Source organism: Lagopus leucura, unplaced genomic scaffold (assembly GCF_019238085.1).
Source record: "Lagopus leucura isolate 7727_CA_CO unplaced genomic scaffold, USGS_WTPT01 Super-Scaffold_100001, whole genome shotgun sequence".
NCBI classification, from domain to species: Eukaryota; Metazoa; Chordata; class Aves; order Galliformes; family Phasianidae; genus Lagopus; species Lagopus leucura.
In genome coordinates this window covers 69,661,073-69,674,944 of record NW_024962262.1, presented here as the reverse complement: position 1 = coordinate 69,674,944, position 13,872 = coordinate 69,661,073, and the positions used below count along the sequence as shown (strand labels likewise).

Here is a 13,872-nt window from a genome sequence, read left to right as displayed (position 1 = left end):
AGTTTTTTTGTATTTTATATCTTGAATGATCAAAAGGTATCACTGAAAGCTATCATGTTGCTGAAAAACCAAAAGAAAGCGTGACATCAGTTTACTCAGCTTCAACACAACTCCCTCTCATGTCAGCTTCGAGAAGACCAAAAATATATTTTTGTCAGGCTTATTCTTCTGATTCCTCCTAATTCCACCAGCTGCAGTGAAATTACATTAGTTATAACATTAACACTGTCTATAATTGATGGGGTTTTGTTGTTTGTTGGTTGTTTTTTTTTCTGCTGCTTTGTTTTCAGTAAACTGCCTGCTCATGTTTAACACGGAAGATTTATTAAGATCCACTAAATTTGAAACAGCTACACTTTCTAAACTTTCAGGATTCACACAAATATTAAGGCAGCACAAAGACTGTACTGGGGTAAGGATTCAAGGAAGCAGAACTGATGAATGTGTCCTCCTTTCACGGAAACAGCTCCTCCAAACTTTCTGCCAGCATGGAATTGCTGCTTGATAATGTTATGCTAGCTGTAGCCTTGCTTCCAAATTAACTGTGTGTGGCAGACAACAGGTAACCCTTACTTGCTAAAACAAAATTTAATTACTGCATAGCATTTAATATCTCCTGCTTTTCTTAAAAGAACATGGATGTTTCCTAGAGAATATTTAAATCAGGAAACATCTTTGTTGTCCAATTTATTTCTGAAATATATTCCTATGTTAAAAAGTGTAACAAAACAAGGTACTTATTTTAAATACCTACCAGCATTACCACCAGTAAGTATTCACCTGCCATACTTACTCCTCCTAGAATGGTTTTAACAGCCTCCTCATTGTTAGATACACCCCACAGCAAGGTGCAGACAGCTGCACCCATTTCTGTGCAATACTCTGCTTGCTGCAGGAGCTGCTGCTTGGCCTCACGCAGGTGCTGCCGGAGGTCTAGTTTCTCCTGAAATGACACAAAGAAATTAGGGTTGCACTTCATGTCAGCCCAGATGTTTCTAGGCTACAGGACAGAATAAGAAACGCCACAGTCATATATATGGAAGGGTGTGTGTGGGATGGGGGGCAAATTCACTGCCTTGAATGTGAATCTTCTCTCCTGAGCTACAGCCAAGTAGTAAACATATCACTTAGGCTGACAGTAACCAGAAGCCTGTCCACAAGGGCAGGCCAAGTGACCCACTGAGACTGAGGGGCACCTAGAGAAGTCTGATAAGAAAGTCTACTCATCCTAAGCAAATAGCTGTGTATCTCAGAGAGGGAAGAGATTTCAGCATCAGAAGTCAGCCTTTCCAGTCACTTTACAAAAGATACTGGGAACATCACAAAGGAAGGGAGGGTTCTTCTGGTTTTCAAAATGGGCTGCCTTCATTAATGTGGGAGAAACGTTGGCTATCCCTGTTGGTTCTTCTAACTTCTTTCAACTGGCATATTCCTGAAAAGTAGTGGCAAAGTAAGAGTCCCTAGAAAAACAAGCCTGAAGTTTGAAGTGCCTTTCACATGTAAGACCAGAAAAGCCCACACTCCATTGTGTATCCTGCAGCTGAGTGAGGTGCTCAGTAGTTCTTGCTATGGAGCTAAAGAAAGAACAGAGCAATTCAACACAACCAGGACTCAGTCTCAATCTGTCAGTACTTTTCAGTAAGACTTAGGAAGGTGGCCAAAAGATGTAACAAGATTACGTATGATTCTATGTCTCATTGGCTTCCCACAGACTGCTACAGGTACAGCAAAACTGCTGCATTTCTCAGCTTCAAGCTAGTGCTGACAGTGAGATGGAGACCGGGATACCACAGTCTGCCAGATGGGTGGGAACTCCCAGGTAGTGCTGAGGGGTGGTATTAGTGCTGCAGGGAAAGATAAGGGCCTGTCAAGAAAACTGACATTAACTCAGGGATTAAGTGAGAGAACCACAGATCACAGAAGGATCTTGATCTGCCCATTCTGGGGGGGGGGAATGTGATTTTCAGATTCAGCACAGAAAACATTCTCCTCAGCCCACTCTTCCCTGTTTATCCGCTTATCAGGATGAAGCCTGGGGAATGAGAAGGCATCTTTTCGATGTCAATTTGCAAAGTAAGCAAATGCAACACAACCTTCAAGCACATATTCCCATCGAGACTTTAAAGTTCCTATCTTGGCATTTTAGAGATTCGCCTCAATATTTTGCTTTCAGTTTGGAGAGAATAGAAAGGTAGTCACCTAAAAATTTATGTAACATAGAATCAACCAGTACGAGGTTGTTTGTCTGCTTGTCATCAATCACCTGCCTAGCCCCCTATATCACATCTGACAGCCAGAACTGAGCTGCTTTATCATGCTGCTAATGGAACACACAGGGAAGGATTTGGAATGTTCAAATGAAATCTATCAAGCAGACTGACATGGATATTTTCTTTCCATAGTTTCTCTCACCTTATGGCTTAATATATGCGAAAGACTGAACCTTGCTGCCAATTCCCTAGGCATAAATTGTCACAAAAATTGTCTCGTTTCTTAATTCTCTGATCATTTTCAGGTGAGCCAAAAACATTTTCAGGTTTAGCCAAATTTTATTTTTTACATAACTCACTGCTGGAATTATCAACTATTCTGTTACCATGTGCATCGACAAAATGTCCACAAGCATCTTTCTGTCTATCTCCTATACTGTCCCTGTCTTTTTTTTTTCTTGTACTGTCCATAGATAAATGTACAGTTTAATGTGTTTTATTGGCATTTTGCATGGGGATGCTAATGCTAAATAAACAAAGCTCTGCCAGACCACATAGCTACATCCCCCAACAATGGTGCAAAGCCACGAGAAACAGCACAGTGGTGCACAGATAAAAACAATACGAGAACAAAGGTACGAAGCAAAGAAAACAAAATAGAACATTCAGGAGCCAGGAAGATAAATGGAGCTTGAAAGCAAACAACCTGGAAGTGAGACACTCCTGAGAGTTCAAATCGTGAAGCAATCGCTGCGTTATGCAACACCACCCCCCTCAGGAAATGGTCAAGGCACAGGAATACAGCGATGCTTAAGCACCTAACTACAAAAAGGCAGACAAAGGAGGCATTAGCCAAGAATAACACGCACACTCCAGGTTTTGTTCAGGTTCAGGAAGCAATGCAATTCACTCACCAGTGATGCAGCATTGCAAAGCAGTTCTGGAAAACAGAATGTTGATTTGTGGTCCCCTAAGAAAAAGGCACTGCTCAGCCAGAAAAGGCATTTTTATCATTCGTTTCAGTGAATCATTTCCTTTTCCTTCAGAAAATAAATATGTAAAAAATAATTCTGGAACTATACACAAGGATACATAAAACAGCAAGCAAATGAAAAATACCATGCAAAATCATAAAGGAAAAAAAAAAATCACTTCTGCATACACCATCTTCTTTCATCCTAAAGAGCTACAGGACTTCACAATGTACATAAACACTATCCACTCAAATGCAGAATCACAGAATCATAGAATGGCCTGGGTTGAAAAGGACCACAAAGATCATCTAGTTTCAACCCCCCTGCTAGGTGCAAGGTCACCAACCACCAGACCAGGCTGTCCAGAGCCACATCTATCCTGGTCTTGAATCATCTAGCCTGCCTCCAGGGATAGGGCATATACTTTTTTGACAAGCAACAGGAGCCATTTAGGCAACTGGTGTACACTGCACAACAGCAAAGATATGAAGAGCTTTGATCAAGATCACCAAATACCAATAATTCTTAGTTAACTACCCATGCTTTAACTAAAAGTTTCATCCTAAAGAAATCACTAACCTAAGTCGCCTTCCATTCATTTTTTTGAGTATTCATGTGTACAAAACGTGGGCCTCACTTAATCAATATCCAAAGCAGCAACACTATTAAATCCTACTGAGATTTCAATCTGGATGCCTAAACAACAAGCACATCAAAACTGCAATATTTATCCCAGCAGACAGAAAAGTATCCAAACAGACAGTTATTCCATCACATGAACTGCCACCCAGACAGCTGCTACATTCATACTAAAGTTCACACCAGAATGACTTGTCCACACAGACATGCCCTAAAACTTCAAGTCACGAGTTTTCACTTATTTATAATTTCTGTAGACTTATCTGTCTTTGTACAACATTCCACCTGGCAGATTCTAACTGCAGAACTCCAGCAAAATGAGCTTCTGCTAAGTTCACTCTTCCTTGGAAGGGAGTTTTTGCAGCAAATAATCACCACTGCTTCACAACTGCCTCTCAACAATTAACCACTAGTCTATGCAATCTTCTGTGAAGTCTATTGGACTCTAATAAGATCTGAGAGATCGTGGTCTTCATTATTCCTGCATTGTTAAGAATTTCCTTTTTATAATCACTAATCACTGTACTGACATAGCAAAAGCAGCTCTGTAATTCTGTCTCAACTCACAGCCGTACGTGGCAACTGGATCAATAGGTGCATTGTGAAAGAACCTCAAACTAAACACAGGTACGCAGCTTAAAGCAAACCAAAGGAGAAGCCAGCATCATTTTGCACGTTGTGTTGCTTACATTTTCTTCTGTTCTCCTCTCTGAAAACATGCTACAGTTGCAGTGAATTGAAAAGAATGGATTTTGTACCGTACCTTTTCAATGCCATCTACACCACAATCTCCCCGAGCACACAATGCCATACTTCAGCATGTTACTATATATTTATAGAAAACTAGTGGCTGATTTTAACATTACAAAGGCCAGAAAGAGCCTGTTTTCCAGGCTGAGGAAGTTTTTTTGACACACAAACAAGAAAAATCACTTGCTCCCAATTTCCTACTCAGAACTTAAGCATACAGATCTCACTATCCTGATGGCAAATATACCTTCTTCTCCCTCATGCAATCTGTCTGGGCTGCTTCCAGGCGGGCTCTGAAGTGCTCACAATCCATTTTCAGCTGCTCTATTTCCTCCTCCTTTTTCTCCATGCCTGTGACAGAATAAATTAGATAAATGAAATAATAAGTTACAGCCAACTGGCTTGCACTAAAGAAAAATGAATCCACTAAGCACAGTATTTATGAGACACATGGAACATCTGCTTGTGTTAGACCACCTCCTAGTGGCCAAACCGGTATTTAGCAATTTGTCACATTTTAACAGGACTTAAAAAAACAAACCTAAATGTATGGTGCTTCTGATTCAAAACAGCAAAAGACTGGAAATACTCCTATTTGCCCAAGGAGGCTGTGGATGCCCCATCCCTGGAGGCATTCAAGGCCAGGCTGGATGTGGCTCTGGGCAGCCTGGTCTGGTGGTTGGCAGCCCTGCACATAGCTGGGGGTTGAAGCTAAATGATCTTTGTGGTCCTTTTCAACCCAGGCCATTCTATGATTAAATAGCATGTGCTGATAAGATACTATTCTGGAATTGAGCACCCCAGGGATTTTTTTTTAAATGTACCCAGCGTTCTATTTTGTTTTCTATCTGCTGCCTTCAGAATTCAGGAAATACAGTGAAAAATCAAAGAAAAGGAACACCAACATCATTCAAAATTGAATGTTTCAAATGAACAAACCACAAATTGTGTGGATAATAGGAATTTTATGCAACTACTTCCAATATTTTACATGAATGTGCATAAAGCATTATGAGTCACTTAAACAGTGCCAGTGATAACCCAATTTACCAGTGACTCCCTTAAAACTGAGTCTGATTTGTCACACACCTCATGCTGCACTTCAGGTGCTTTACATAGTGGCTGGAAATCAAGTTTCAAATATTACATTATTTTTTATATTATTTTAATACTGTATTTTAAAATAATTCAGTATTATAAAAAATATCAATAATTACGTAATAATGCAATAATAATTACATTATTATTTTACAAGATCCTGATGTCTGTTTAAGAAAAAAAAAAAAAAACTTGGAAGGATTTTTTGAGAACAATTATTGTGTTTATATATACTTACTATATACCGAGTAAGTATATATATGTATTGTGTATTTATATATGTGTATATATATGTATTGTGTGTGTATATATATATACTCACTGTTTATATATACTTTTTTACTTCAAAAAACATGGCTCCAGCTAGTTTTATTGTGTGTGTTTATACCTTTACGTAATTTCATAAAGTAACAAGCAGACATTATCTACTCTAAATATTAAAAGCTTAAAAATAAGTTATGCACCACCCGAAGCATCACATCCTTGATCATATCTGTTGCTTATGGCTTAGCATGCCTTATATATACTTCCCCTCACACACAGTCAATATTTCTGAATGTACTTACCGAGTAACACACACGATCACGCCATAAAAAGATATCACAGAATCACAGAATGGCCTGGGTTGGAAGGGACCTCCAGGATCATGAATCTCCAACCCCCCTGCCACATGCAGGGCCACCAATCTGCCCATTTAATACCAGACCAGGCTGCCCAGGGCCCCAACCTGGCCTTGAACACCTCCAGGGATGAACGGAGCATCCACAACCTCTCTGGGCAGCCTGTGCCAGCATCTCACCACTCTCTTGGTAACGAACTTTCCCCTGATACTCAACCTAAATCTTCCCTCCTTCAACTTAAAACCATTTCCCCTTGTCCTGCTGTTATCTACTCTTTCATAGAATTGACTCCCCTCCTGTTTGTAGGCTCCCTTTAGGTACTGAAAGGCTGCAATGAGGTCACCCCCCAGCCTTCTTTTCTCCAGGCTGAACAAGCCCAGCTCCCTCAGCCTGTCTTTGTAGGGGAGGTGCTCCAGTCCCCTGATCATCTTCATGGCTCTCCTCTGGACCCTCTCCAACAGCTCTCTGTCTTTCTTGTACTGGAGGCTCCAGACCTGGACACAGTACTACAGGTGGGGCCTCACAAGAGCAGAGTATATCATAAAGCTTAAAAGTAACATCAAAAAAATACATTTAGTTTAATAGCTCTACATTATTTGGAAACAAAGTTCCTTTCTTCCTTTGTCCTAATTGACAAAACGTTATGATGTCTAATGCATCCACGCAACTTTGAGCAGCAGATATAAAATAAGACACCTAGAGCAGCTCTTCTAAAAAGATGAGATGTATTTCCATTTGACCACTGTGGGATGCTAAACCACCAACAGCGGGACATTTCAACAGACAGCATCCAGGCAATGCAAATCCCACTCCCAGGATGTGCCCAGGGGCCGGGGTGCTCTCTCCAAACATGCAATTCCTTTGAACCTACAGCTCAAAGGAAACTAATAGAAATGAACAGGAGGATGGATTCATTGAGCTTCTGAGGAACCGTTCAAGTGATAGGAAATTTTTCTTTCCTTCACAAAGTCCAGTCCCATGTCTCTTATTACTTTGTGAATGCGGGTCTTCAGCATCGTCCAGACTCTTCTTGAACTCTGGCAAATGCTTTCAGACATACGGTCTGATTTTTGGGTGCTCCTGTGTGGAGCCAGGAGCTCAACTTGATGATCCTTATGGGTCCCTTCTAACTTAGGATATTCTATGATTCTATAACATAAAGACATATAGAGTCCAAGGATGGCATGCTCTGCTTATCAATGGCAGACCAAGAACCACTTCATCCTTGCCAGGTAAGGACACCCAGTGAAACCAACTCCTAGTGAAGCCCTCACTCACTGCAAGGAGACAAACTCTTCAGAGTGAAAATAATCACCTCCACTCCTTGATGAGATGGATTCATCCTGAATATAGTACTGGCAGTGCCGGGAGGCATATGAAGATACTGCACATCTCACTACTAGATTTCTGAGACCAAGACTGAGCTAGGAGAAAAGGAATGGTATTAACTAAGGTCTGCATATAAAGCACTACGTGCTGTCTTTTGAAGACTTGCAGATAAAAGGAGAAGAATTTACCTCTAAGGTATTGTGATGGCTTATGTCAAAGGAAACTAACATTAAGTCTATCCTATAAGGGAAAAAATGGTAGGACTGATGAAAAGACCTGATAAAGAGACCTACTGTCAGCTATGCCTCAATCCTGGGAACTCCTCTTGTTGCGTCCAGTCAAATCTTCCAGGTGTGCTCTGAAGTGAATTCAAGGTTGGATTTACCAGTCCCAACACTTGACAATCCCTTGACATATGGCAGTTGAACGAGCACCAGACATTTTTCTGATGTTAAACACCACAGCTGTGCTGCTCACTCCCTGCAAAGTGCAGTCCTGTCAGCACAGAGGAAGCCCGACAGATTTTCCCATTGTCTGTAAGTCCCAACTCCCTGGTAAGAAAGCTCCCTCCTTTTTGAGACTAAAATCCTGAGGTTCAGACTGTCTGCCTTAAACAAGCGAAGAAGCAGTGTTCACTGTCAACAAGGATGAGCAAAAAACACAAAATGACATCTCTATACAAACAGGAAATATGTGACATTACCACTGCAATGGTAAATCTGACTCCAGGAAGAAGTGACATTTTTCCCTGAGAGCAACAGCATAGCCAAAAAAAAGGAGACACTTGGTGTGACAGAAGAAATGGCATACAATTCTAGTGGGCTCGTTCTTCTCCATGCTATAGGTCACACCAGAGTATTTTCTGGAAAAGAGATCTAAACTCAACGCTCTTGGAAGTGGAGAAGTGAGTACAGTTACAATGAATAACAAGTGATGGGATTCCAATTCTACTGATCTAAACAGTGCTATATACAGTGGGCTAGGTCTTGCTGAATAGGTGTATAATAATTTTTCTAAGGTTCCTGGAGCCAACCACTCTTCCTGAATAGGGCAGTAAGAAGAAAACAGACCCCTCTTTTTGAGACAAAGAATCATGCTGGAAAAAGCCTTAGCAAAGACTTCAACAGCAGCACAAATGTAGTGCCAGTTGTATTGTTGCCAGTTCAGATCTTGGATACCACCAGCGAGATACTCCCATAGCAAACAGGTATCTAACTGATCAAGCTATGCAAGTGATAAATACAATGATCTCAGAGCTTCCTGAAGCTATTCAAGATGTCATCAGTCTCACAATTGAACAAACAAGAGGTGTTTAAAGTCTCTGGCTATAATCCAGATTATAAACCAATTGATGTTTAGATGTTCTAGGTTTACTACCTAGAAAACTGATAGTTGCTGAAAGCCTGAATCAGCCACAGGGTTCAATGAGACCTGTATGGAAAACCACCTCAAGCAGCTGCCAGAAGAGTCCTGTAAGCTTCACACACTAACATCCACAGACCTTACTTAAGGACCAACATCCACAGACCCTACTTGACCAGAACCAGACAAGTCGCTATTTTAAGCCAGAGGATTGCCAACAGCTGCAATGGTGCCCCTGTGACATCTCACTTTTTGTGAGCAGCATGTTCCACAGCGTATCTTATTCTATGCTGTTGTTGCTACAGAAGTGGGAGCAGAATGGAATAGCAAAAATCACCACTTGACATGCCCAGCTGTAGAGGAAAACAGCAGCAAAAGCCTGAATAAGTAATCAAGACACAACATTAATTGGAAGAAAAGTCTCCTTTATGGGGATACACACAAGATAATTTAAAGATTGACTTCAGCAATTCCTCCAAAGTACCTACAGAGTAATGGCAAGCCAGCAAAACATTTGGAAGAAAGTCTTGAGATCAGTGTGTCAACAACACAAACCTGCAGCTAGAATACACTGATAATGACACCTTGGTGCCTGACACAAGGAGCATAAGAGGAATTTTGTGGCTGAGCATGTATGGGAACTGCTGAGTCACGGTCTAAACCTCTGATTGATCACCTGAGGCAAGCAATGAGTCAGCCAGAGGAGCACAGGTGAAGGCAATTTACCTGTGCTGATGGAAGGGGTGGAGCCTGGCTTCTAGACCTATTGAAGAGCTGGCTACCAGTAGGGAAGGATCTTGAGATCCACTCTGCTGGAGTTTTGTAAGTGAGCCCAGGATACAGGTAAGCTTTCCATCTATTCTCTTTTTGTTATCGTAATCTGCTTTGCCTAGCTCTCTTGTTTATTTCATAATTATAACATCTTAATCTTCATTGAGTATACAGAGCACTGATAAAATTATGTAAAAGAAAGATGTAACGAGTTGAAGATGTTGAAAGCTTAACCCAACAGGCAACAGTCCTTGATACCATGCAATGGTATAGGCCATTTCAAGATCTTACATCACATCTTGTGACATGGATGATACTTTAAGTGGTAGCAGGAGATGGTATAGTCTCCTTATCTCTATTGGTACTTGATGGCATGCAAGAAGCCTTCCAAAGAGCAGATGATGGAGACTGCTGGAAACTCCACCCCAATACAATCTTTGCTATCATAGGCAGGTCTTGTGCTTATGTCCTAGACTTTTGTTGGAGGAAAAAGAAAATGGAAGCATTAGCCCAGAGTTCTGCCAGCAATTGCAGCAAGCTCTAAAGACTGGAATGTAATTCTGAAAAGCGGTAACTTCTGGAAGTTACAGAAATGTTTGAGTCGTGATGTTTCCTAGGTACTCTATTGTACTTCTAGCTACAGAATTTTGACTAAAAATTAGTTAATAGCAGGAAAGCAACTTTGAACCAAAGGATCCTATGAAAAGTGGTTCCATGTCTATCTTAACCAACATAGCCAGCATTCTGGTGTAGGACTCCAGAACTCTGCTTCTCTTCCAGTACTTTGTGGCCAATACATTTATTTGAGGCTAGACCACAATCTAGCTCTCTACCATCTGAGCCAAAGTCCCAAAGAAAGTTAAAAAATTATACATTAAGGTCTCATTCCAGAAGGCTACGTGGGCCAGAGATTATGCAGACACTCACACCAAGAGGCAGGGACTTGCTAGGTAGATCTTTCACTCGACTGCTTGGGTATTCATCAAGAGAAAGTCTCACAGAGAAGAAGTCAAGATCTGACTCAAACTCAAGGTAGAATAGCTGTTTTCAAAGCTCAACCTATTAAACACAAAGCTATTACTTACTCCTTCAAATTTAGCTTCTTAACTGCAGGTTTGCTTTTTTCTTTTTTTCACCTGTTCTTTTGCTGATCACTTTAAGAGACATTTTGAAAAACAGAATACTTTCCCATTCCCTCCAAGAAGAGTCACTTTTTTCCTGATGCACCTTCTTTGACCATGTGAACTGTATTATCCACAGCAAAATATTAAAAATTAATTTGACCTAAGCCTAATCATTTCTAATGTGCTTTCTAATTTTCTTCATTGCAAAAACAATTTCCTGAAGCAATCTAAACAGCACAGTTAAACTTGGAACGCCTCAAACTCTACGACTATTCATCTGGGCAAAACAGTTTGCACTGAATAGACTTGGCAGAAACTATCTCAGCTTACAACATGGCACCACTCACTTGATTCAATAGCATCCAGTTTCTGGAACGTCCACACAATATCACCATCGAGTATCTTGGGTAAGAAATCTCGCAATTGCATGACCTCAGTTGTCAGCCTTTCCAAATCCCTCCTTCTGACTTGAACGAAGTCCTCGTTGCTTTCATCCTTCTGAAATGGGAAACAAAACAACCACCAACATAAAAACAAACAAACCCCCTTCCCCCAGAAAATGACACTGTTACTGCTTTGAAGTACACTTTTGCTTGCGTCCTTTCTCTCAACAGTATTGCTCTGCACTACATCAATTTAGAAATTCATAACCTTATTTTAAGAGAACTATTGAGCAATAATTTAAAGCGAGTCACTGGGACAGAAAGTCTTTGAGTGTAATCTGATTTTTGCCACTCTGGCCTAAAGCAAATTGTATTATCTTTTTACATCTGTTTTTTCACCTAAAACGTGTGCAATGTACCTCAGAAAGCTGTAAGGATTAACATTCACATGTCTGAAAATGCTATACTTATGCAAAGCTATTGTTTAGAAACTGCTGTAAAACATACACTGTAACTCCATTTTTTAATTAACTCAAATAACTGCAAGATCCTCAGTTATCTAGAACATGTGTATTTTTTTTTGTCAGAGTACTTGACCTTTTGTGAGAAGCAAAAGCTGTTTGTAATCCAATCCCACATAAAAGTAACTCAATCCCAAATCAAAACAAGAAGAGAGGAGGTGGATGCCCCATCCCTAGAGATGCTCAAGGTTAGGCTGAACCAGACTCTGAGCAACCCAATGTAGCTGTAGGTGTCCCTGTTCATTGCAGGGAAGTTTTACTACATGACCTTTAAGGGTCTCTTCTAACTAAAATGGTTCTATGAAATGTATTTACTTATTTCCTCTTGTGCCAAGATACTGCAATGAAATAACTTCAATTGCACAGTTCAAGAGAACATGTATTGATTTTTAAAACGATACCAACTTTTTCTCTATAATAAACTACCCAACTCCAGTTTCTGGTGTATTTTGGTATGCACACTGCTGCATCTTAAAGATGCTACACACTGACATAGAAAAAAGTTCAGCTTCCTTTGTCTAAAACATTAGTGACCTAGTAAACTTTCACAATGCAAAAATGACATTTCTAAGCAGTTTAAATTTTAGGGAATGGTGCGGGTCTCAGAAACTGAGATTCTTGACATACTGTTTCACCTTCTTTCAGACAGATGAGTGTGCTAGAGAATACAAGAAACCATCGCCTCAAGGTACAGCCATCTCCAGTCCAGTCTTCCAAACTCAGGTCATTATGGAATCACAGATTCATTAAGGTTAGGAAAAACTACTTAAGATCACCTAGTCCAACATCAACCCATCACCACCATGGCCACTGACCATGATCCTCAGTGCTACAATTACCCTTTCCTTGAACACCTCCAGGGACGGTGACTCCACCACCTACCTGGGCAGCCTGTGCCACTGCATCACTATTGCTTCTGAGAAGAAATTCTTCCTAATGTAGAGCTTGAACCCACCTTGGCACAACTTGAAGCCATTTCCTCTCATCTTATCACTGTCCTGATGACCTCCCTGCTCCTGCTGGCTGCACTATTTCTGATACAATTTAGGATGCTATTGGCCTTCTTGGCCACCTGGGCACATTGCTAGCTTATGTTCAGCAGGCTGCTGACTAACATCCCCAGATCCTTTTCCTGAGAACAGCCTTCCAGCCATTCTGCACCAAACTGCTGTATTGCCCAGGGTTGTTATTACAGAAGTGCAGAGCCCAGCACCTGGTCATCCCACTGCCTCAGCCCAGCTATCCAACCTTTCCACATCCCTCTGTAGGGACTTCCTACCCCTAGGCAGATTGACACTCCCTCCCAGCTTGATGTCATCTGCAAACTTACAGAGGGTGCACCCAATTCCCTCATCCAAATCATCAATGTAGACATAAAACAGGGCTGGCCCCAGTACCGACCTCTCAGGAATTCTGCTAGCAACCAGTCAATGACTGGATTTAACTCCACTCACCATCAATACAGACATGGAAAATGGTTTTTAACTTGCAGTTGCAATTAGGGAGCCTTTATGGGAAAGTTAGCACAATCAAGACACACAACACTACGCAACTCACAGAAAAACAACTCATTTTAGTCTCAAGAACACATATGCATATGTAATAGGACTCCATAGAGGACACCAGGTGAACACTTACAGTCAGACAAACAGGAAAGCCAGAAATAGAGTTCAGTAAGTTCAAAACTACAAAGCATAGCATAAAAACCACATTATCTGCTCTCAGCGACCAAACCCAGGCAAAACCCACTACCGAGGCTCAAAACGCGGGGTGTTCCTCCCTGTAAACCACAGACCCTCACACAGAAAAACCAGGATTTATTTTTTTCACCCAACACTCCCCCGCACTACAACGTCCAGCTGCAACAAGTCGCTCCGCGCAGAGGGAAGCACGGCCCTTCCCCGCAGCCCTCAGGCAGAGCCCGCCCTCCAACCGGGCGCTACCTGCGCTTCGCCCGCCTGCCCCGCGCAGCGCCGCATGGCACCAAGCACCGCCCGGCGGCAGGGCGGGAAAAACAGGGGAAGGCAGAGGGCGGGAAGACGGTGCTGCGCCGGCGCGTCACGCTGCGCCGCTGCCCTGAGGGAGGGGCTG

The 13,872-nt window shown here is 41.6% G+C and overlaps 1 protein-coding gene across 3 annotated transcripts in view; it reads right to left on the bottom strand.

Annotated features, from left to right (window-relative positions):
* The window catches only part of LOC122178272 (heat shock transcription factor 2 binding protein), a 36,135-nt gene extending 22,360 nt beyond the window's left edge, over nt 1–13,775 (bottom strand). For 2 of the 3 annotated variants that reach the window (XM_042868345.1, XM_042868347.1), the window contains exons 1-4: nt 13,725–13,775; nt 11,225–11,375; nt 4,821–4,924; nt 794–943 (exon numbers count right to left, since the gene is read on the bottom strand). In XM_042868345.1, coding sequence (XP_042724279.1) covers nt 794–943; nt 4,821–4,924; nt 11,225–11,375; nt 13,725–13,760 — 441 coding nt within the window. In that variant the 5' untranslated portion in view covers nt 13,761–13,775. Of the gene's footprint in view, nt 1–793; nt 944–4,820; nt 4,925–11,224; nt 11,376–12,416; nt 12,436–13,724 lie in introns of those variants that run through there. The other variant, XM_042868346.1, reaches the window with a different exon arrangement.
* Nucleotides 13,776–13,872: the final 97 nt, after the last annotated feature.